The sequence below is a fragment of the Pempheris klunzingeri genome, chromosome 2 (assembly GCF_042242105.1).
Source record: "Pempheris klunzingeri isolate RE-2024b chromosome 2, fPemKlu1.hap1, whole genome shotgun sequence".
Lineage (NCBI taxonomy): Eukaryota > Metazoa > Chordata > Actinopteri > Acropomatiformes > Pempheridae > Pempheris > Pempheris klunzingeri.
In genome coordinates this window covers 28710968-28735129 of record NC_092013.1, presented here as the reverse complement: position 1 = coordinate 28735129, position 24162 = coordinate 28710968, and the positions used below count along the sequence as shown (strand labels likewise).

The 24162-nt window shown below is 41.5% G+C and overlaps 2 protein-coding genes across 2 annotated transcripts; one reads left to right on the top strand and one right to left on the bottom strand.

The window, feature by feature from the left end:
- Positions 1-2343: 2343 nt before the first annotated feature.
- On the top strand, positions 2344-10438 carry cfap92 (cilia and flagella associated protein 92 (putative)). The gene is made up of 13 exons (XM_070839373.1): positions 2344-2424; positions 2619-2736; positions 3300-3484; positions 3667-4529; positions 4641-4835; positions 6375-6642; positions 6718-6882; positions 7774-7959; positions 8043-8193; positions 9379-9407; positions 9444-9608; positions 9990-10141; positions 10252-10438. The coding sequence occupies exons 1-13, from the start codon at positions 2344-2346 to the stop codon at positions 10436-10438; spliced, it is 2745 nt and encodes a 914-aa protein (XP_070695474.1).
- On the bottom strand, positions 10147-20377 carry acad9 (acyl-CoA dehydrogenase family, member 9). Its single transcript, XM_070848640.1, has 18 exons — positions 20117-20377; positions 18969-19062; positions 18768-18869; positions 17969-18075; positions 17708-17808; positions 17441-17519; positions 16141-16312; positions 15978-16051; positions 15821-15896; positions 15645-15728; positions 15465-15571; positions 15252-15380; positions 14446-14525; positions 13968-14094; positions 13804-13881; positions 12401-12529; positions 11167-11239; positions 10147-10862 (listed from the first exon to the last, which is right to left on the bottom strand). The coding sequence occupies exons 1-18, from the start codon at positions 20303-20305 to the stop codon at positions 10762-10764; spliced, it is 1902 nt and encodes a 633-aa protein (XP_070704741.1). The 5' UTR covers positions 20306-20377; the 3' UTR covers positions 10147-10761.
- Positions 20378-24162: the final 3785 nt, after the last annotated feature.

The following is a 24162-nucleotide window of genomic DNA, read 5'->3' as shown; positions in this document are numbered from 1 at the left end:
CCCAGATGTAGTCTGCGTGAGTAGTCCGAGTTTTTCACCAGAGCTCCTGGAGTGTGATGCTCATCTGTAACACGGAACCTTCTGGAAGTTCCTCTATATTGTAGGAATGTTCTTCTCTGCGTTACACAGTCTGAGTCTTTGGTGTCTGGACTCTTGTTAGATTATAGCAGAAGCCTTATGATGTGCTATATATTGTTTACTTGCAGACAAACAATCCAAGTGATCGCACATGTACGACAACAAATTCAGGCCATATAACTTGTGAGGAAGTGACACATAAATAAAACTCCCAACATTATTTTAGAGTGGATTACTTTCACTGTAGATGGCTTGAACTTGTGCTTTCTTCCCTTCATCAGACACTGGCCACATTTCTCTGTAACACTCTGGTCTTGGGTTTGAACTGAACTATAAGACAAAAGATTTCATTAGTATTTTTCTTCCTGCACGTGGGGGCAGCTGCGCCCCTCACTTCCGCACTACAGTGGTTGTCATGGCGACGCGTGGCACTCACACACATCAGGCAGAGTTTGGAGTTGAAGTGTGTGTGTGTGTGTGTGTGGCAGCCGGACCCACTGAACACAGGAGACCAACGGGAGAAGAGGTGAGTTATTTCCACAATAAGCTGCCTTATTTCATTAGCTTTCGATCATCAATTGGTCCTGATGGAGAATAAATCCATTCTTACCTGAGTACTGAACACAATATCATCTGTTATTCATTATTCCAGACTACAACCATAAACCAGTCCCAACATTAATAACATTTGAAATTGGATTATTGTTGAATTCTTTGAATGTGCAATTGAACACAGAAAGGGACTGTTAAAATCTACTTCATTGGTTCATTACTTGCTTTTGGGAAATGAAGTGTTTTAGGGTGTTTTCACCATTTCAACAGTTCAAGGTCATTTGAAATCTCAAGTTCATTTAAATGTGTGGGGTAAACTAAGGATCAAGTGTTGTTTTAAGAGACTGTTGTCTCATAATGGTTAGAGGACATATGTGAACTATGTGTACATTGTGTTAAACTGTGGCACTTAACTCTTACTTTTACAGGCTACTATGAAAATCCTCCGTTTGTCCATTTCCATTTACCATCCTCTTACTGTGTTTTTCATGGAAAATATGACAGTGGAATCAGGCCCCTTGGTCAACATGTCAGAGGAGGCACTTTGTGATTCACGGCCGCACTGTGATCATGGAGAAGTTACAGATAAAGGACAGGAAGATGTTCTAGCCCTTGAGACTAATTTGTTGTCCTTGAAGCATGGTTCGGAAAGCAGGTCAGGTTCAGAGGAGGATGTCACAACACACACGGATGGCAGCTCTTATAACGTCACATGGACAGTTTACATTGTCCTAGCCGTCCCAAGAGGTGAGACTGTCATACAGAATGTTGAAATGATAATAACATCAGCACCGTAGAGATAAACTACTCAAACTGAAGGAGGGATGAGTTGGAGTGAGAATGTTATTGTGCTGAAACGCACTACAAATCACAACTATAATGTAAGAAACAGAGATTACAGATTCATTTAATTCTTGATCCAATTCATAAACATTTGTCATTTTTAGGGGAAGAAGCCGATGTCCCTGAAGCTCCTGCAAAGGCTAAGAAAACAAATAAAGATTCTTCTTCTGGATTGGTGAAAGCCTGTAAAGCTCAGAGCTGCTATCATATTGAATACAAGTTGCTGCCAGGTGATACACAGACAGTGAAAGTGGACCTAGTAATGTTTGGGCCGGTAGTGAAAATGTACAAAGAAGATGAGTTCAAGGTAACCACGACCTGGTGCCTGTGTGTACGTTTCTCTGTGTGTGTCCCCTTAATGAACAATTCATGAACATCCTGAATGAACAATAAGGCAGCTACATTGTCTAGAGTTACAGTAAATGGCCCATCACTGCACAGTGACTGTAGTTTTCATCATAGGGATGATAATCTCTGGTAGTATATACAAAACAGTAACGCAAAAATAAACGTGTGCATTTTGTAACAGATACTGAGAACGTGGCACGAGGGAGATCAGAAATGGGTTGGTTGGTCCCAAAATTTCAACGTCAAAGTCAACAGGGACATTTTGATCGGCCTCCTTCGTCATAAGATCAAGCTCCAGATATGGAACAGTAAGGACAAGTTATCCAGTCAGGCCCGCTATGAGAGACTGATAGCCATCAGACTGCCACAGGATCAGCCTGAAGATGCAACAGACACGAGTGGTGAGCATCAATTTCAACGTGACCCAAAATGACCAAACATTGCACCAATAGTGTGTGCTGTGTTTTTATCTAAAGTGATTTAATGAATATTCTATCTTCACTCTAAGGCGACATCAAGACGATGGTGAACAAACTGAGAACTTTATGCGAGAAGAAGGCAAACACACCTAAAAAACACAAAAGTGATGTACTTTTTAATTCCATTTCAGAGGTTGGCTCCAAAACAGGTAAATCTACAAATGTTGCCTTATCAAATATGGAATCATAATCAACTGTAAACAATGGTTCATGACTCTACACTAGAGTCTTATTATGTATCTTTACCAAATGTCAAGCTAATATACTTTCATGTAATCCATGACTATTATATTTTTCATAACCCTTATAGGAAATAACCATGCTCCTGTCACCAAAACAGGATTTCAAAACCCCACAATTGATGCTTTCAACCTTGAAGATATCAAAAACAATGGCACTGCCTCAGCTGAAATCAGTACCATTGGTTTTCTGGCAGGTGAGTCAGCCTGTTATTACACAAATGGCCTCTAAAATGGTGTTGCCCAACCTTGCTTGGCTTGGAACACTTTAAAACAAAGAAAAGTCTATTTATCCTCAGTTGTGTACTGTATGTCTCTCGCTGATGACCACTGCAACCGCATGGTGACTTATTTCTGTTATTTCTATGTTTAGAGTGCTGAAGAGGTACAGTTATCCAGTAACTCACTTGAAAAGTGGAAATGGGAAAGTCTGAAAAAATAATTATTACAGTGATTGATGTAGCCGATATTTCATCACCTTACAACCCCTCCAATTTATTTTTTTGGGGGGGCAGGTTGAGAACAGCTCTAAAGGAATGAACTTTCTTTTCTTCAATTAACATGTCTTTGGATATAGATATATTATAGTCATCTGATCACCAAAAAGTGTGAACCAATGTTTAACTCCTTTTTTAGGTATTACTTATATTAAATGGATCAAATTTTATTGCGACCAAAGTGGTGGACCCTTCTGCCACCCCTTGGCCGACGCTATATTAACCACAAAAGAATTTATTTCTGTTGTTTTTGTGATGAACAGGTGATACTTCATTGACCGAACGCTTCCCAGTCTGTTCGTCTGACGTGTTTGAGGTCATGTGCAACATCTCTCTGGACAGACCCTTAATGTCTGACCAACTGATGGCTGATCTCAATCCGCTGGCCATCACAATTTTGTCAGCCACCTCAATGCCTTCATCCCCGGTCCCTTTCAGTGTCCTGCAGGTGTGACGCACAGCTCACTTAATGTTTAGTAACGATGTCACTTGTACAGTACATGTGTGTTTAACACATTCCCTCTTCATTCATTTTTTACTAATGTTTTTAGGAGATGATGCATTTCATTTAAAAGCTTTGACATTTAGGAATGAGCTTTGATATGGCAGTTTCAATTTTCTTTTTCCCAGGAAAAATGTGTGCCTGTATATTGCAAGTACAAGTTCCATAACTTGTGTACGCACAGAACAAACTATCACAAGCAGGGCACCAACATCTACTTCAGAGATGTGAATGTGATCCTGACTGGCTTAATGCATCCTGAAGAGCTCAAGGAGTTCCTCTCTGGTCCACCTCTGGAGATAGAGGTTCACGATCATGACAGAAAGTTGGAAGAAACACCAAAAGTGTCTCTAATGTTTGGCTCTGAGTCAGATGGCGATATCCTGTGTGGTGCAGCACTATCAAGACAGAAGAAAACAGCCATTGACTCTTATGGTATTGCAAGCTTGGACCTCTCAGAGTTGCTACGTGGGCAGAAAAGCCTAAAGATGCACTTACCAATCAAGTGCTGCCCTCCACCTACACTGATGGACAGGGAGCCAAGTGCACAGAACAGGAATGTGATAGACTCAGCAGCTTGCAGTGAGCCCATGCCACAAGGGCATTATTTTGATGCCAATTCGCAACTCAAAGTCAAGGTTGAGATAGGTTATCCACTCAATGTTAAAAATGACAGCTGTGAATCGGAGCCTGTCGATGGCGCGTTTGGACGTATTATCTACCTCTTTGATTACAGCAACTTCTCTGTGATGACCAAGCTGAGGTCAGAGATCCTCAGGATCAATGCATCAGCTTTCCATCTGGACTTACGCTCAGTAGAACATATCGAGAAAGCCCTGTCAAACTACTTGTTGAATTTCAAGCACGATGAAAGCAAGGATCTGGATTTTGTCACAGGATTCCATGTGCTAGATAAGAGGACACACATCTTTGTTCTTGAAGGGTTGAAACATGAAGCAGTGAAGAGGCTTTGGGAGGCTGTTCCTATGAAGTAAGCTCATGAACACTATCTTGCTAAACATCCTCGCTAACACTTTTCAGCTGTGCTTTCTAGTTTTTTAAATTCCAATGAGAATCCTGCTGTTTGTGTGATGTTTTGCAGGCTAAGTGGGAGTGAGGAGGAGCAGGTGATAGTCCTCTACAACTCAAACCTGGGTTTCTTCAAGCGCATCTATGACTCATTAGATATGGGCCTGAGTCCTATCCATTTATGTGAGTCACTAGATACCATCATGAGACAACCTCTGGTCTACATTAGAGGCATGGTCCCACAGCCCTGCTTCCAAGCTTTGTCAAGGTACCCATATATATCTGTGATTTGAATAATGTAGACTGTACAAGACAGCCAGCAATGCTGTTATGTTGGAAGCAGCATAAATTGATTGGTTTTGGGCACTTGATTGAAGTGAGATATTATCACTGTATGAGTTATTGTATGTGTTAGCAAACCATTACTTATTTACACAAGTGTCTCTCCTGTTATATTGCTATTTGTTTAGATTCAGTCTCCACCCACCACTAGAAATATCTGGCTCTTTCAAATTAATCTGCAACCTCTTAGTTCAGAAGGGGGCATTATCAATGAGCTTAAACCAAAATGCCTCTGGATGCAATTGGATAGACTTACAACCAATCAGGTTAAATTAGAGCATAAAGCAGCGTGTGCTTTAGGGTGGGGCTACCCTGTGACGAACCATCAGAGGCGGTTCATGTCTAAATCTAACCAATCAGAGGCAGGTCATGTGTAAACCTAACCAGGCAGGAGCGGGTCGTGCCTATACCTAATCAATCAGATCCAGGAAGAAAAATCAACAGCTCCGAAATCAACAGCCATTAAACCAAGATGGCGATTGTAAAAACTTCACTTAGCTTCAAAATGGTAGTCCACAAAACAATGGGCGATGTCATGGGGGTGACGCCCACGTCTCATATACAGCCTATGGTCTGAATGGTAGGGGGTCAGCAAACAGTGAGCAACAAATTTCATTCAATCTAAAAGACCCTTTGAACTGTGTTAACTTTCAAAAGAAGGAATAAAAATGTTTTCGCTCACAAATGAAAAGTGGAATTAACAAGTGATAAAATGCAGCATTTCTCAATTCAATACAACGAAGGATTTCACTGCTACGTTCTGACTGTGTGTGTTAAGACCAGGGGCTTACGGTCGCTAATTGTAGCTGATGTTTGCAAATTTTTACAGAGATATACATTATACAGCAGACATTAGTGAGTCATGTAGTTGACTTTTTGATTCTTTCCTGCATTTACTATTGTAGCAAGAGTTAGATAGTATGCAGTACTCAGAGAAAAATCAATCAATTTTGACAAAAACATATGAGGACTTAATGTTCGTTATTATGGACCACAAGACTCATGCAAGTTTAACGAGATGCAGTTTTTATATCACATGCATGTGAACAGAACCATTGACCTTTGAGTCAAGCATGAATTTCCATATTTATGGACAGCAGATGTTTGAAACAGGTCAGCACAAATGTTAAGCATACACAGAATGTTAGTTTATTGCTAACTGTGGACACAATCGTTTAACAAAATAACCTTGATTTGAGGTCTATTTACCAGATGAAGTTAGTCAGTAAACTTGGACCAAGATAATTTTGTGTAAAATAAACTACAAGTCACATAACTAAAGCATGTACAATTTGTAGTTGAGCAGGGTCAACAATGGTATGATCCTTTAAACCCTTGTATGAATCTGTTGGAAGCTGATAAAGTCAATGTATATTTTTGGGATAAACTGTATAATATATGGCATAATAGAGTTCACCAAGGTATCTACTTATTACATTCTGAGAAGTACTTTTATTTTGCCTAGGTTGAGCCAGCTTTGTCAAGTAAGGCAACTCAAAGATGTGGTGCAGTGTAACCTCTTCCCCTCAGCCGACATGATTCTCAGCATGAGGAACGAATATGGCACATATGCTGAGCAGTTGGAGCAAAAAGCCGAAGCAAACACTGAGGTGCACATGCAGCCTCTGCCTACTCGGATGAAAAGACACGCACCGCTTCACACACACAACAGAGAGTACATGAAATGGAAACGCAACAGCCATCAGTTCACGCAGTGCAAGGATTTCATTCAGGTCTGTTCGTTACCCTAATTCTGAGTAGAGTCTGACATGTTGACAGAGCCACTCATGTGTTACATCATGTTTAAGGACAATATTAAAAAAGTGCAAGAGAAAAGTGAGCGGTTGCAGAAGCCAGAGGCTGCCGTGTTAAGGATGGAACAGTCTGCAGCGAGGCCAGCACACAATTACAGCATCCAGACCTTCAACTCAAATGAGCAAGCCAAGGAGCTGCTCTGGAAAGAGATGGCCAAGGTATGATGAATATACAGCATGTAATGTAGAACACCGTTTTATTTACATATGTGCATCTGCATATGTTGCATCTCAAGATATCAGGGTATGGTTTGATGGTTCAAGAAAGGTATGCATGCAACTTCTGTGTTTTTACTAGGTTTTCTTTGACATGATGTGATTACTCTGTGCTATAAACCTTAATAACAGTGCTTAAATTGGCCAAGTTTTTTATTTAACTGAATATAACAGGCTGAACCAGAGACATACTGAACTTACCACTGAGCTGACTGCAGAATCAGCGCTGAACAGAAGGGCAGTATGAGTGGTGATACGTTCACTTAAGGACGTACGTACTGATGAGGTGATCCAGCTTAGAAAAAGTGACTGAACTCCAAGTTGGGCACTTAAAGCTACACTTCCAATGGATCAAATGATTAGGTACGATGTGGAAGGAGTGACCTGCAGTGACAAACCCTCAGAGAATTATCCTACGACTCTGCATTTCTCTCAGCTCTAGTTGAATGTGGTTTAGTGTCTTTCAGCTATCTATTCTAGTTTTACAGTTTTTAATTGAACTGCTTTTTGCACCATCCACAAGTGACCCAAACACTTATTGCTGCTTTAAACAGCATTACCACACGATGATAATGCAACATGCAGCCTGTCACTGTGATGGTACAAAGCAAGCAAGCTTCAAGAGTCTGCTCATGCAGTAGATGTTGGTGTCAGGCAGAAACAAACACATCCAATAATCGAAGCCCTTTTTTCAGATATTGTCAGCAAGAGTGTAAACTGTTCAAAATATGCAGTTAAACGATAAGGCTGGTACTATTTTTGTTTTTCCTGGGACACAGAGAGAAAGTGTTTAGTGAAGTTAATTGTATTGTCTTTGTCTGCTGATAACTTGAGGTGCCGGGCCGAGGGTTTACCTATAGTCAGCAGTATCACGGTGCCACAGCGAAGCCAGGAGACGTGACTTCTAAAAGCTCTGCTGCTGCTGCTGCTGCAACTGTTTGGTTCACAAGTACGAGCAGTGAGGAGTCCAGAGTGCACCCTAGACACCCAGATGAGGCTCGCGTGGAAGAGCTGAGGAAGGTGAAGTCACTCTTCATCTAGTGGTAGGGTATGTATGCAGTAGAAGGTTAAGTTGATAATACTACTTTTCTCTGTGCTTCCAGCCATGGAGAGAGAACATCCTACATGCCAACATACTGAAGCCCACACTTTCACGTGACATGTGGGCCTGGAGCCAGCGCTTTGAGGACTTTCAGCTGTACAGCAAACCTCCCCCTTTCTTCAGCCAGCCTCCTGTCAGCATTCACCTGGCTGGTAGGCTGTGCTGCATCGCATGTTGTACCTTTCATCTAGAAGTCCGTTTTGTTGTATAATGGTGTATTTTTCTTCTCTTGTGAGTAACTAGCCAAATATTAACTAGCCAGATGTCACACTGAGATATTTTGACTGCAGCCATCAAATACTCCAGATGTAAACGTCAGCATTTGGTGTCAGAATCAAAGAGCGGGCTTTTTTACAGACTTGCCACCAGCAGCTGCGCCAATATACCAAAATGTCATCCAAGCATGTCAGTATGTTGTCAGACAGATGTAAATAGCAGCAAATGAAACCCATTAACAAAAACCACAACACAGCACTCAAAAAAGGTTTTAAACATCTTTGTCTTATTTTCAGTGCTTGATTTCTTTCGAGACATCACTGTGCCATGGGTTTTAGGATTTCTCAAAGAGTCTGCGAATCTTCCAGCTAACAAAATCCAAATTCAGTACATTTCTTTTAAACACAGATGTATTTACTAACACAGTATGGAAGCTGATTCATGAGAGATGAAGCACAAAAGTAAATTGCAGATGCATCAGTTAGTGTTTGAAACGTGGGAGCTGAGAAGAAGAGAGACTGTATGTGGGTGAAAATGTGAAGTGAGTCACGACTTTGGCTTTGACTGGAGTCGTATGTCGTTAGTTACATATAACTAGACAAAATATGTCTATGACATATTCTACCTTCACGTAATAATCATTGTTGTGACGCTGTTGGGACACACAGCACTGTAGTTTTCTTTCCACACAAGCTGTGCATGTGCCATTTCATTTTAGCACCAACTAGCACCATTTGTTGAATGATACAATTCTACAAACCATGTGAAGACAGAGACACTAAGCTTTAACTAGCGTCCAGTAAGGCACTAAGACAAACAGTCTAAAAGTATCTAAGAGTGGATTTTCTCCTGTCTGTGCTGTGAGCTTTTTTCTCAATAGAAAGGCCAATATTGATATGTTTTGATTGAAGCCCCAGATGGCGACTATTTAAGCCAGTAACAGTTTTTTCCTGCCGAGTAACACACTCCCACACCACACTGGAGAATACATTGGGTCTGGGAGGAACCTCAGTGATATGAGCAGCGAACGAAAATGATCTGTCCTGGTTAATTTATCAGTTATATGGACAGTAAAGCACAAAATCTATTGAGAGACAAGTGGGTGTGCTTTTGATTCTTAGGAGACCGTCTTCAGCAGGAGCAGCTGGAGGCAGCCCAAACTCAGTACAGTCGCTGGCTGAAGAAGCTGCTTCCTAGTGGCAACCCACCAGGCGACGGCCCCTTACCAGAGTTCAAGTGTCATATGGGAGGAAAGTCAGGGAGAATTCAAGATATACTGAAAGATGAACCTAAGAAGTATTCACTGAGGAAACCTGGCATGATGCTGAAGGTACAGTGCTTTCTGTCACCTGCAGGACTTAACGACACACAAACTGGACGGCAAAACATTTTCTGATGGTAACAAGTAGAAAATCAAACTCAGAAAATAGGTGGGATTCAAGCTGCAGAAAATCGCCACCGGACAGCTACACAAAGAGCTGAAAGTCATGTTAAAGCTCCGTAAAGGTCAAAGGTGGCTGAAGACTCACTGATAATTTTCTGCAGGTTCATCACTACAAGCAGCTCCTTTTCACATTGTTACCCTATGACTTATATTTCAGTGTTTGGTTTTTCACAATTCTTGCTCGACTTCAGGGTTTGTAGACATGTTTTTTAGTTCGTCATATTTCTGGCTTCAATTGACGGTAACAACCTTCAGTTTGTGAGCAAACAGCTGTTTGTTGTGATGCAGCCTTTACCTCAGCTCTCTGTGATGAACGTGGGTGACGACAAAGCGGAGGAAAGGAGCGTGGCTCTGGCTCCAGGACCGTGTACGGACTGCAGCCTGGGCAGCAAAAACAGCGCCATCCCCAGACACAGCTCTTTGTACAACAAGTACCAAATGTCAGTTAAAACTTTGCATTTTTTATTAAGAAAAGAATCTCCAACAGACACTTGAGAAAATAATGAGAAGGTTTTTGTGTCCGTGTGGTCTGTTCTGCTTCTTCTTACAGTGGATTCAGTAAGCAGCATTCATTCCTGTACAAGCGGAGCGCCCTGCCTCTGACAGACAAGGAGAAGAGCATCTTCACGTTCCAGAAGTATGTGCCTGACATGAAGACGCAGACATCAGCTGTGCAGCCTTTTAGGAATATTGTAGAAGCCAGAACCCACAAAAGCTGTATCCTGTATACCAAGTAAGCTCCAAAGCATTAAAACTAGTGTAGTGTAGAATAGCACTAAACTTAAAGAGCACTTGAGGTAACATTTTATATCAAGTCATCAAAAGAGAATGTCCATTATCCAAAGATCTACTGTGTTACCTTTAAATCCATGGTTAATAAAATGCAGTAACAGAAAAACAGTAACAATCATAAATCTCTTAATTTATTAAACAAGTGTACAAATGTCAGCCAAAGTAAGTAGCAATAAAATAGAAGTTACTATAGCAAAGACAAATCACTGTGATTTGGACTGGTCCTACTGTCCAATCAGAATAGAGGAACCAGTCCTCTGGTCACGGCTCAGTATGTTCTTTCCAGAGGGTGAGAGCAGACATAGGCTCTCTTCTCCAAGACCTCTCTGGCGATCTTCTTGATGTTGGCATCGTTGTTCTCAGGAGAGTCTGGAAAAGATTGAGATGGCAATAACAAAACAAGCCGCTTTCATTCGTTAAAAACACAAAACACAACATTCTCATCTGTCTGGATCACGTCACTGGATAACTCTGGATCACATATATAGGTCATTAAAAAACCGAGCACAGTGTGAAAATGAAAAGCAGCGGGGGGTTTGAGTGTTGGTATGCAGGGTTTGGTGGGGAAATTCCGCAACACATGCAAGTCTTTTGTACTTGAGATGCAGTAAAAAAAAAAAAAAAAAAAAAAGGCACGAGGCTGTTCTCAATTACCGTTTTGTGTTGTACTTACGTTTTTGCAACTGAGTCATCATGTAGTTGTTCTTGAAGAAAGCTTCGGTGCAGAATGTGTTTGCGAGCAGCACCTAGAAAAATGAACAATGCTCACTCGTCAGAAAACACAGAAATGAAAACTAAACGTGATGCAGGATACACTTACAGTCACACAATATCAGAATGAAATCAAATGTTCAGTGAGACAATTGCAAACATTTGCTGGTTCCGTTTTCAGCCGTAAACACATCTTTCATCAGTGACTCTTGTATTTTGAGTATTATGAGTAAATATTAACAGGCACAGAACGAGAACACATGAAACCTGTAGAATCGTAGTGAAAACAAGCTGCTTTTAAAATGCTTTTGTGACGCTTAGACGAAACATTTCAGCATAAAAAAAAGCCAAAAGAGATGAGATGGGATGGGATGGGATCTCTGCAGTCTGTGTGTTTTACATAAAACATGAAGGTGGACCGATGCATGTTTGCTGACATCTCTGCCTGTAGCTACAGTGGAGAGAAATACAGGGAGGAGCTGATGGCTGCTCATCTGAAACACAGAGGAGTGTTGCAAAAGAGAACACAAAGCATTCACTGCCTCCTTTATTGTGTCTCTGTTGAGGATTACACTTATCATAATCAACTGTGAAGAGCAAATGAGTATTAGCTTAAGTACAGGCACTACAGGTCTGAGTCGGCCTTCTCCACTAAGACAAATGAAGCATTAACCAAACAGCTTCATAAACCTGTTTCTTTTAATGTCCATGGCTATTTTCCTCCATTCTATGTGAATAATTACAGAGATGCTAAGCCTCCAGTGTAAACGGTGAATGGACTGTACTTGTACACATCCATACACTGATCGCAGGGGCCAACATGCAAGGTGCCAACCTGCTTATCAGTTGGAAACTAACATTCACATGTAAGCTTCGGGAGCTCGACCGGTGGTATACATGATAAGGGAGGCAGCTGTGAGTTTGAAATGGCGTTATTACAGAGGAACTGGTGTTTGCTCCGATCTGATGAGGTCATGGGAAACTGCTTTAATCATGAAAAAGAAAAGAAAGACAAGAAAGAAAGAAATGGATTGAAGAGGAGTGTTAATTCCAGCTATAGAGGAGGGCAACAGCCTTTCAAAGCTGTGACAATGGACACACTTCTACGCTCTGATGGCCTGCGCGCATGTTGTTTTGTAACCGGGTCTGTAATGGTTAAGACTTCAGGTTTGAAGCAGATTGTGCTTCCTGCTCACCTCGTGGTCGTGATTCCTGAGGCCAATGCTGATGGAGCGGCTGGTCCTGGACAGGACCGCTGTCATGGCGTAGAGGTTGATCACCACATCTGCTACCCTCTTCAGCACGAGCTGCTCATCCACTATGGTCTAAGGAAGTCAGTGGATAAAGACAAGGACACGTCACTCGTCGATCATTTCTAACCTCAGAAATGTGTGAATCTGTGGGGCAAAATGTGGTGGTGTATCATTTTGCAACTGATCAGATGATAAAATTATTTTCCATCGCAGAAGATCAAGTGAATTTTTTTTCTTGGCTGTTGCATATTGGTGGTTTGTACAAATGACTGCACGAGTCCAGCTGTTCTCTGGATGGAACGCTCACTCGCTCCTGCTTTGGAAACGGCTTGGATTTTGCTCTCGAGTTGTGATGAATGACTTCCTGTGTTTGGAGATTTTCTGACAGAAACCTCACAGACATCAGGATCATTTCTGGGCTTATGTGATACCTACGTCTACGTTAGTGGAAACAGGACTGCGACTCTCTTGGCACGTTTAAATCTTTGTGAGGCTTAAGACAAAATCTGACCTCTTACCTGTGAGGTAGCTTGGTCCTAAACCCCACACCGTCTCTGTCCACCTCAAACACATATGGTAGTTAAAGGAATATACCAGTGTTTTATAAGTTGAGTCTTCTTTTCACTGTTTTGGTCTTCATTCCTATCAGCTATAACACTGTACACAGTACCATGATCATTGGTGTGATCAGATAATCAGAATACAAACACACAGGTCAAACTGTCCACCAGAATTATCATCATAGTTCACAGCCTCACTTCCTGGTTACATTTTGGCCTATTGTACTTACTGTAATTGTAAGTACATTGTGCCCCAATTTCCTCAAAATACTTTGGTCTGATCTTCAATGTTTTAAAAGAGAGGACAAGAGGAAAAAAAAAAACCTACACACGTTGCCAAATACTAAACGTAAAGGCTTGTTTAGTTTGATTAAAGCAGTTTGAACTTTAATGTCCTGTTCTTCAGCAGCTGAAGACTGCAGAGTGGTGAACGCCCTCGGAGGACACTTCTCATGCAGACCAAAATGGAGGCAAACGATACAGGAAGACGGAATTCGGAAAGCTGTAATGTTTCCAAGAGGTTTATAGCTTCTGTGGGAATGCCGTGATTACAAAAGCACAGTGACAGAAGACAAAGAGCAGCTTTGGAGCAGCTGTGTAACAGACAAACACCCACTCACAAACACTGACTGGAAGACATGAGCCGATCTCTTTTGTCATTAAGAAACAACTCGTACATTCAGCCCTTTAAGACAAATGGGAATTTTGTTCAGAAGGAATTGGAAACACTTGAGTAGGAAAATTGAACAGCTGTTTTTCCAGAATGTAAAATCAATCAAAAGTTACCTTTCCATATCTGTACAGCAAGCTCTCCACAGTAAGTCCCAAAGAGATGACATTCTGTTCCAGCTTCTGGGCACTGTCCTGAAAACAGAAAACTCCTGAAGCTCTGGAAAACAACCTGAATACATCTGAGACTTTCGTTTGAAAACTCTAAATGAAGTTCTTACTGTTAAGCTGGGATGCACCACGCCATCTTTTCCCGTCAGACCGAGGTCCACTGAGCCCCCAAATGAGTTCCTCATTTTCTTGGCGACCATGCCCAAAACCATACCTACATTTCCTTTCTTCATCTCCCTGCAGGCAGAGAAGAGGAAAATCTGAGAGACTAAAGACCTCTGCAAGTTTTAATGAATCACACAACCTTGTTACGACGTTATAGGGAAGACTTTCTATAGACTAGACATCTATAATATAGACACCAGATGATTATGTGTAATGTGAAAGCAGTCGCTTGTAGTGATGTACATGGTAAACATTGTTTTGGAGGTCTACTCTGAAGTAGCTAAAATGAAAATAAAAAGATGAATGCAGCTTCAGACTAAATATTACATTAAAAAAAAACCACAATTCATATCTAGTCACATGTCATCATATCAAGATTATATGAACACATTTCCCGGCCTTAGACAACCTTCACATTCTTACTTTATTTTCCCTGTGAGGACTTTGCCAGCATACTGCATTCCAGTGAGAGCAATGTACATCCTCAGGATTTCATTGGTCCCCTGAAAACAGATGACAGAATCTTAAAATGGCGCACATTTCCACATTTATTATAGGCTACTGGGTGGAAGTGGCAATGCAGCCCATTAGGAACACACCAAGGGCGGTCTGTCCAGGAGGGTGTGTCCTGTGGGATAATCGGGCACCACACCACATTTTGATATTTACAAGAGTTCAGAATTGTCCTATTAATAAAAGCATACATGGGTCTCACAACAGGGAAAAGTTTCCTTTTAGAAATATAAAAATGTGAAATCACATTTTAAAGAAATGTGATTTGATTGGTTATGATTGATTCACACCTTCTGGATACAAACAGATAAAGTGATTAAACGGCTGATGAGCTGCAGATCTTCTCAGTTCATTTATTCCACAGCAGAGGGAATCTTTCACCCCCAGCCTGTGAAACCAGCCAAATGTGCCCCCTATTGGCCACTTACAGAGTAGCTCATCTGAAGGAACCACCCAGGTTTTTAAAAACGTGTCTTAGAAATAGGTTTTAGAAATAAATGTCATTTTTTGATTTCCAAGAAATTCTAATACTCTTATTCTCAAAATCATGGCATCACCTTTGTCTACTTTTTTAGATACATGTAGTATAAACAAAACATCAGAATTAATTAAAAACATCATGTGTAAAATTGGAATAATCAAACTGTAATATCTCAGAAATAGACACAGGACTTTCACTTTTATTGTCTTCAATGAGTGAATAACTGTTAGAGTACCTCAAAAATAGGCAAGATGCGACAGTCCCTGACGTAGCGCTCGTAGGGGTAGTTCTTTGTATAACCCAGACCTCCGAGGATCTGCAGGGCTTCACTGACACAAATCCATCCTCCCTCTGAGCTGAACACCTGAACAGAAGAATACACATCATGAGACATTTTGTTTGGTAATGTTTCTAAGTGAACAACGTTTAATGACTCTACTAAACTAACCTTAACCATGGCGGCCTCCACAGAACAGTCTGGAAGCCCTGGTCTGTCCATCATCCCTGCCGTCAGGTACGCCATGCTCTCCATCACAAAGGCATTAAGGGACATCAGTGCAAACAGGGTAAACACACACCTTATTCACCTCAGGCCAGACAGACTGTTCGTAACACTGCACTGAGGGAGAGGCGGACTGTACCTGAATCATACCAAATTCACCCAGGCTTTTGTTAAACTGCTTTCTGGTTGCCGCATACTCTGAGGTCATTTCTAACAGAGAGCCAGACAGAAATGATGTCAAAGTAAAGACATTTTACAAAACCCACACATGTATCTGCTTAGCTGATGTACAGGGTTATTACCGATCAGTTTTTTTATCATTCCAGCTGAAGAACTGCCCATACTGAACCTCCCCGAGTTCAGGATGTTCATGGCAACCTGTGAAACACAAAGCGAAGGCTTGCAGCACAAATCAACGTGACCTCATACACAGTCATGTGCACCGGTCATAAAGCTTACCTTGAACCCACCACCTATTTCTCCTAAAACGTTCTCCACTGGCACTGGCACATTGTCATACGACACTTCACAAGCTGAAAGAGTCAAAAAGTTCAATTAGAACTGACACGATGAGGTAGAAGCTCCACTTTCGTCCTGATATCTGAACTCATGAGAGGCTTACTGTTGGAGCCCCGGATGCCCAGTTTGTCCTCAGGCTTGCCGCTGGTGATGCCCCCAAAAGCCCTCTCCACAATAAATGCTGAAATCTTGTCTTTCTTCACGCCATCTACAGTCACCTCCGTCCGGGCAAACACTGTCATGATGTCTGCCATTCCTCCGTTTGAAATCCAAATCTGAGGAGATAAATTGAAAGGCATGGGATCTTCAGAGTGTAAAGGACACATACACTACTCACAAAAAGTTAGGGATATTCGACTTTCAGGTGAAATCTATGGAAAATGTAAAAAGTGAATGCTACAGTGATATTATATCATGAAAGTAGGGCATTTAAGTAGAAGCATGCACTGGTCATTTCTTCATTTTAAACAATTTATTTGAAGAAAATCTACCAACAGTGGTAGGTATACCACAACAAAACATTTTCAGTGTCTCAATAAATTGGGATGTGGCCAAAGGACGTCCACTCCTCTCCTTTCTGTGACTCTTCCAGTCTCTGTATCACTGTTCCAACCTCCTGATGACACTCTGTGACCCTCTAAGCTCAGTGAACACCTCCGTCTGAGGACTTCCTGTTTGAAGCCTCCAGTGTTGAGGTGCTGCTGATCAACTGTTAGGTGTCGTCTTGGTCTCATGATGTCAGAATGTGAACAGCAGGATGAGGAGGACTGTTTAAATACCAATTCTAACTGAAGCAGGAAATGTATTGGTGGATTCATGGATCAAACCTGTTTTGAATGTTGCTGTTAAGCTTCTTGTTAGAGAACAGCAGCTGGTGCAGAAAGTACTGAAACACTGAACAGTTGGACATGTGCATTCAAAGGTTTAGAGAAGGTCACATTAAGTTCACCTGGAAAGGTTAGAATGCATTTTAGGTTCATCCTGAAATTTCACCTGAAAGCTGAATATCCCTGACTTTTTGTGAGGAGTGTATGTTGCTCATTTTCAGATCCCGTCTTGTATTTAGCTGTGAGGATCGAAAAACATCATCTATCTCATACTGCACATACGTTTTCACCTTCTTTCTGAACACTTTGTTTTAGCATTTTAGCAGCCAAGCACAATTTGTGTGCTTCCCTCTACCTTCAACATCCTATTACAGGAGCTAGCATGAGTGTGACGTCACACCCAGGGACGGTCTTTTCTCTTACTTTGGACACAGTGTATATTTAAGCATATTTATGTTGAGACATTAAAAGAAATGCATTTTACATAATATGTCCCCTTTAAAACTGAACAAATAACGCTGGAGGATTCCACGGTGTCAAATTGATGTCCATATTAAACATTTGCTTTCCTCTCACCTTTGAGCCGTTGATCAGGTAGTGCTTTCCATCTTCTGACAGGGTTGCACGGGTCTGGATGGAGGCCGCGTCACTTCCACTGAAATGGTCAAACGTATGCGAGTTAGATAAGAAGGAGACTTTGGCAGGAAAACAAATGTGGTTTTTGTTCAGGGTCCGTGGCTTTTGTGTGGCAGGCAGCTGTCTGCCTCAGTTTATCCTCTTAGGAAGCTGGAAATTGGAGCAATATTCTGTCAAATCACTGCAAGACAAAAGAGCACCATTTACCTCCCAGGCTCTGTCAGACAGAAGGCTGCAATGTGTTCTCCTGAAGCCAGTGTGGGCAGATACTTCTGCTTCTGAGCTTCATTTCCTGCAATCAGAATCCCCTGAAACACCAAACGGCTGTTAGCAAATCACACAGAGGAATCGTCTAAACGGCTCATCGCTGACTGACAGACACATAGACGACGAGCCAAATGATGAGACGGGTTTTCTACTGCAACAGAAAGTTTCTTGTACAGCTTTGTTGCACTATTTTATTTTTACCTTCAGGCCAATGGCTTGGTGTGCAGCGAGTGTCACGGCTATAGATCCATCTAATGAGGTGATCTCTGCCAGTCGTGCGTACACGGTGTTGGATAATCCGAGACCCCCTGGGATGAAAAAAAACAAAAAACAAAGACAGTGTCCTCAACTTGTGCTAGTAAGTAGAGTTGGGAATGATTTAGATTTCATAGATAATACAAACTAGTCAATCCACTTCTTATTTAGAGAATGGTGCTGAAACGGTCAACGCTGTGTTTCCTCACTGGCTCACAGAGCTCTATGCTAAAGCAACAGCTTTAATTTAACAACTTTAATAATAATAATAATAATAATAATAATACATTTTATTTATAGGCGCCTTTCAGAACACCCAAGGACACCGTACAAGACACAGATATTAACAGATTAATACCTTTTATTCATCTGTTCTGTAAATGTTGTTGGAAATGCAGACTTAATTACAACTGGTGTAACTTTAATAGTTTAACATTCCAGGAAATCCACTTGTTTGCTTTCTTGCCCAGAGTTAGATTAGAAGATTGACGCCACTCTCGTGTTTGTGCCTTAAATGTGAAGCCAGAGCTAGCGGCCACTTGGCTTAGCTGAGCATCAAGACTGGAAATAATGTTCAGCAGCTAGCCTGGCTCTGTCCAACAGCCAGAAGATCTGCCTAGAAGCGCCTCTTAAATAAATGAATGAATTCAACAGCAGTTACTGAGTGCAAATAAGTAGTGACAACTACAATTGTCTATCTAGGACCTTGTTCATGTGGTGCAGGTCCAGGTCACAATCATCTTACCATACTCCTCAGGAACCATGATTCCAAACAGCCCAAGCTCCTTCAACCCATTCAAAGTCTCTGGAGGGATTCTGGCTTCTCGGTCGATCCTCGCTGAGTCAACTGAAATCACAAATTACAACAAAACAGTTCATGTCATTTACTCAGAGACAACAGATCCGTTTTATTTGACTCTTGCGTTCATCAGGTCACCCCTCTCACCTTCCTCATTGAAGAATTTTTCCACTGGTGCAACAAGCTGGTTGATCTCCTCCACTTCCTCATTTCCAATTTCTGGATAAGGGAAGACCTCCGCCTGGAGGACAAACAGGCTATTTTAGAAAATAAATTACAAGTTCTTAGAAAAAAAGCTTCAATCTCCTCATTTCCTGTGTCCAGATCAAGTTTGTTTGGTCCATAAATACTAGACATGTGCTGATGCAGAGTCTCATCAGATGGTTATATACACCTAGATTATAATTAAATAAATGTCTGACACTGAAACAATTTGATCCAAATACTGATTCAAAACTATTGCACTTATAACCTTAAATTATTAGTATAATGTTAATGACTATTTAACCGTGATAATGTGTTAACAGACAGTACGTTTGCTCTACAGACAGCAAGCTGAATAATAAACTTGAGTGGAATGCTCTTATAGGCCCGACAACCGATCAGCTTCTTACTATGAATGATGTGTCCTAAGTGAAGATGTATTATTCTGCCACAGTTTGATCATTTCTTTTTTTTTTATTTTTCAATCCATTATTTATTTCTATATTAAAGTTTACTCACTGTGAAAGCTGTGAAGGAACCGACTTCTGTGCACCAGGATCAGACACACACATGCATGTTAGTATCCTGGTTTTTTTTCATTATTATTATTATTATTATTTATTCATATCCCTGTATATACCATTCAACATTATTCAAGGTTTCTGATAAGCTCTGTGCGGGCTGAGTCTTGATCTATGGCCTGTGTGAATACCCTGGGTTCTACTGAGGTCTCTAAATAGCACATCAGATTTCTCAAAACCAGAGAAAACTGTTTCCAGGTTTAGGGAACCAGGAAGTGACGTTCACATGCGCGTAAAAATAACCGGAAGAGTCCTGATCGTGACCAGGACGCTCAAACGGACACACTCACTGACAGCTGACAGTGGGTCGGTTATGTTCTGGTGTTTAAATCAGACTGTCCATCAATGTCTCACCCATCCAGTGACATCCTAGTGGGTTAGCTTAGATGGTTTGGGTTTGGCTACGGCTGAGATCAGGTTAAGCATTCAGAAGACGAAGGGTTGCCGCTAGTTAGTGGCATTATAGCGACATTAATCGTGCTCTTGTCAGTTTGCTGTCAGCTCCGTTACCTTGTTCAGCTGCCCGAGGAACAAATCCTTGGCATAAGCGAGGTTTCTTGACTGAGTTTTAAAGGACCTCCGCTGCTCAAGATGTAACGCTTCTTTCCCAGCATGCCTCAGAGCGACGTTACAGGCGAGCAGCCGCTTTCCGACGTGAGCAGCTTTAGAGAGGACGACAAGTCTGTTTACATTCATCATTATTCTTCTGGCACAGACCTCCACCTCTTACAGTCCCTTTATTATCTACATCAACAACCGGAACACCTTTCACCCACTTCTGTCTCATGCTGATGACGTAGGTGGTTAGATAACACATTCAAGGACCCTCGGAAACGGTAGACTTCGCCAACATGTACAGACAGACGGGCGCTATTATAGCAAATGAGTTTGACAACATTGTTGGAAAAAATAAAATAAAATAAAAAAAAAGACGTATTGATAGAAAAATTAAAACATTTTATATGTTTCATTAACTGAACCGAACATATATTTTACCTTTATTTGATATGATCCAATAGTTCGTCGTATGCTTATGATTTTGTGAATGTTGTTTTTTTTTTCTTTTTATGCCCTTTTAGGGAGAGAATGATTCCAAATCTCAAACACTATCAATGCAAAAACATCACTTTTGTTGACTATCTTTTAAAAAGATTTTTTTTTTAAAGATTTTCATATTTTTCGAAACGCAGCTGAAATCCTTCAAAGGTTTTGACTTCCCTCAAAAAACAAATGTCTTATCTCATATTTTATTTAAAGTAAAGCATCTAGCTTTACGTTCTTCTTCAATCTTCTTCCCCGGAAAAATATTCTGATGAGGAAAAGCTGTTATGGACACTCACGTTGTGATATGTCGGACAGCACCTGAACACAGCATTACAGCATAATAACTATACCAACTCACCACTTGGTGGCGCAATGCACAAAGAAACGAAGCAGTACTAAGTAGTGGAGGAACGATAAATAGGGGTAGGGTTAAGTGGAAAATGAGAGAGAACTTGTAAAACTGATGTCACAATTGTGTAGTAACTTCAAAGATGTACCCACATTAAAAAGCTTTAAAAGTCTTCAAACAGAAATAAGCGAGAAAATAAAACTAGGTGGTTTGTTTAAGCATCACTGAATGCACAGCTCTATAATTCAGACCATGTTTGCTGGCAGAGGAAATGAAGTCCTGTGCTGGGTCCCTCCCAGCCGCATGATGACGTGGTCCTGCTGACACTGAGGATGTGGCCCTCAAAGCTGGGATCTATTTTTAGCTCAAACCTCAAGGGCCGGACAGACAAAAAGGGCAAACTGTCACACAGACCACCTGCCACGGTCGGGCAGCCAGCCAGCAGTGGTTGTGCACGACTGAGAGAAGAATTAGTGCACAGCTGTTTTGCCTTCCATCACCAGTGACAACTTCCAGAGGTTTACACAAACGGTCCGGTGCCCTGAAGAAGGCATGTTGGGAAGCTACAGGAGGCTGGGAACACAAACATGGTTGTATCACTTTTAGGCAGGGCCGCAGAGCTACTGCTGAGGACCCAGATGTCATGTCCTGGGTATTGTTTCTGGGAATGCGGGGATGTTAAAGGGGAACTCCGCCAATTGTGCACATAAAGGTCAATTCACTCGTCATGGCCATGAGGAGGACTCACCCTGTGAAGATAGTTGTATGATGTCTTTTGTCAAAAAACCCATGTTGCCATCAGGGCTACCTCAGAGTGAGCCAGGACACTACACATACAGCTTATGTTGCAAACTGTGGGTGTGGAGTTACATGATCTAACAATCTACCAAGCAGGGAGGATCTAACAGAAGATGTCACTGATTGCATCATGGAAAGGACCTAAGGACCCCTTTAATGACCCAAGGAGGAGTTTCCATTCTACAGTTACACACAAATTACACATCATAGGCTTTCAGAGCTGACTGTGGCCTTTTACTTTTTCTAACCAGAACTGTGTTATGGGGGATGGGTGGAGTTGTACTGTGTGAACCTGGCCTCAGGACCTCAGCACTTCTAAAATCCTGCCTAATGCCCTGCTTTTGGTAATCACATTGATTTATATTGATTTGTTGGATGTTCATCCATGAATACTAAATATTATAGCCCTGAAGTTGACCAAAAACACAGAAACTACTTTAGATTGTGTTGAATAAAATGACAGAGATGAAATGGGCAACAGCAAATTCATCAAGACATGCAGCTGGTTCCAGTTAGCTGATTTGAAGTCTGGAACTGGTTGCCACATGTGACACACGCCAGCCATACTCCTGGCACAACTGTAGATCTAGTCCTAGTCTAGTTCCATACTGGGTGGCTATGGCTCAGGAGGTAATGGTCCAATCATCACAGGGTTGCTTATTTTATCCCCAGCTCATCTTTGCAAGACCGTGAGGCCCAAATTCACACTGTAGTTCAGTCCTGGGAGTCGGTAGACAAGCCTGTTTAAGTGCTGCCCTTATGGCCTAAGTTTGCTCCTAGGACTTTTAGGTAGAGTGGCTTATGTAAAGGTGTTCCCAGGACTCTACACCCACCTCTGGGTAGAACAGCCCATATAAGTGTGGTCCAGAGTCTCTAGTGCCACTTACCTTTTGTGGGTGGAGAGGCATATCAAGGTATGACCCTAAGAGTATAAAACCACTTAGCCCTGTATGGTCCTGACAGATTCTAGGTACACCTGTACAATTGCAGTCATAGCACTGTCGGAGCACTTTTAGGTAGAGAGGTCTGTACATGTAAGTGTGGTCCTAGGATTGTAACTGTATTTTGAATCTTAAAGCAGAAAGGCCTACTTAGAAAGCACAGCTCTACAATTCCAGAGCCTGTTTCCATTTTTAGGTTAGAAAAGCTGGTAAAGGTGCGATCTGGACTCTGGACCATTTTCCAATTGAATGCAGAACGGCCTTGTGCAGTCCCAGGACGCTAACACCACATTTAGGTAAAAAAGAGAGTAGAGACACTCCGAGACAGCTCAGGTTTTACAGTATATCGCTTTATTTTGCGTTCTCAACATTGTCACAGTACTAGTTTTACATCAATAGGGGTTTGTCTACCTAGAAACAGAATGCATAATAAAATAAGAGCACTCCTCCCTTCCCTTTGACTTCAAAAGTGGGCTGTAAGTGTGAGAGAACGGGAACGTCTCATGGAATAAGTCAGAAGCGGTGTTAACTGTGTAACAGTTGGCTGTTCATCTCTAGATCCTATGATAATTCAGTCCTGTCGGAGGCAGAGAGAAGCAGTTGATGATTATGTAAATATCAGAGGGGAGCAGGAATGCAGCTTCAATGTAACTGCAGACACTGAGTAATAATAATAATAATAATCATAATAATTTACAAAGTATTTACATATGTTTTCTCATCCTTTATTAGCGACCCACCCTTAACGTGTTTCCTCCCTTTGGAACCCGCTTCGTCAGCTTACATTAGATTCCCCCAGATGGATTGGCTATTTACACTCAGCAGTGCGCTGCCATGTCTTTGTACTGTACATTGGAAATAGAGGTGAAATGCATGCCAGAGGAGAATGACACAACTTTAAATGAAAAGTAGGGAAGTAGGGAAGAAGCATCTAAATGTAAACAAGTATCAGTCAGAAAATTCAAAGCTACATTTAGAGTTTAGGGTCTAGTCAAGCTCGCTGCTCAATTGAACAACACTTAGAAAAAAGAAAAAAAAAGAAAAGACAAGAAAAAAGAAACAGTAGGCATCAATGGCATGCAATAAAGCACCTCACACGGAATCTGGACAGGTTTTACAATAGATCAGTCGTCTGAAGGAACTGGAAGGTTGTGACTGAAACCGATTTGACACATTTTGGAAAACCTTCTAAAAGGGTGTCTTCTTCTCTGGTGTCTGCACTATTATTCCATAACAATTAGTTAGTGATCAGACTTTTATCTGAAGACAGAACCTGGGATTGGTCAACCGCGGGGTTGTGGTGGGTCGATTCAATTTGGTCCCCAATTGATTTGGTATGTAAGTGATTTCAAATGTGATGACCATGAAACATTGGCACTTTCCTGACTCGGTAGGATCTAAACTATGCTGGATTAAATGCTGCA

Excerpts from the sequence above, each read along its gene's own strand:
- cfap92 (XM_070839373.1), top strand. The coding sequence starts at position 2,344 with ATGGTGAACAAACTGAGAACTTTATGCGAGAAGAAGGCAAACACACCT. Across the intron at positions 2,737-3,299 it reads TACCATTGGTTTTCTGGCAG|GTGATACTTCATTGACCGAA; the intron begins GTGAGTCAGCCT and ends TGTGATGAACAG. Across the intron at positions 3,485-3,666 it reads TCCCTTTCAGTGTCCTGCAG|GAAAAATGTGTGCCTGTATA; the intron begins GTGTGACGCACA and ends TCTTTTTCCCAG.
- acad9 (XM_070848640.1), bottom strand. The coding sequence starts at position 20,305 with ATGATGAATGTAAACAGACTTGTCGTCCTCTCTAAAGCTGCTCACGTC. Across the intron at positions 16,313-17,440 it reads ACCTGATCAACGGCTCAAAG|ATTTGGATTTCAAACGGAGG; the intron begins GTGAGAGGAAAG and ends TTATCTCCTCAG. Across the intron at positions 14,526-15,251 it reads GCATCTTGCCTATTTTTGAG|GGGACCAATGAAATCCTGAG; the intron begins GTACTCTAACAG and ends ATCTGTTTTCAG.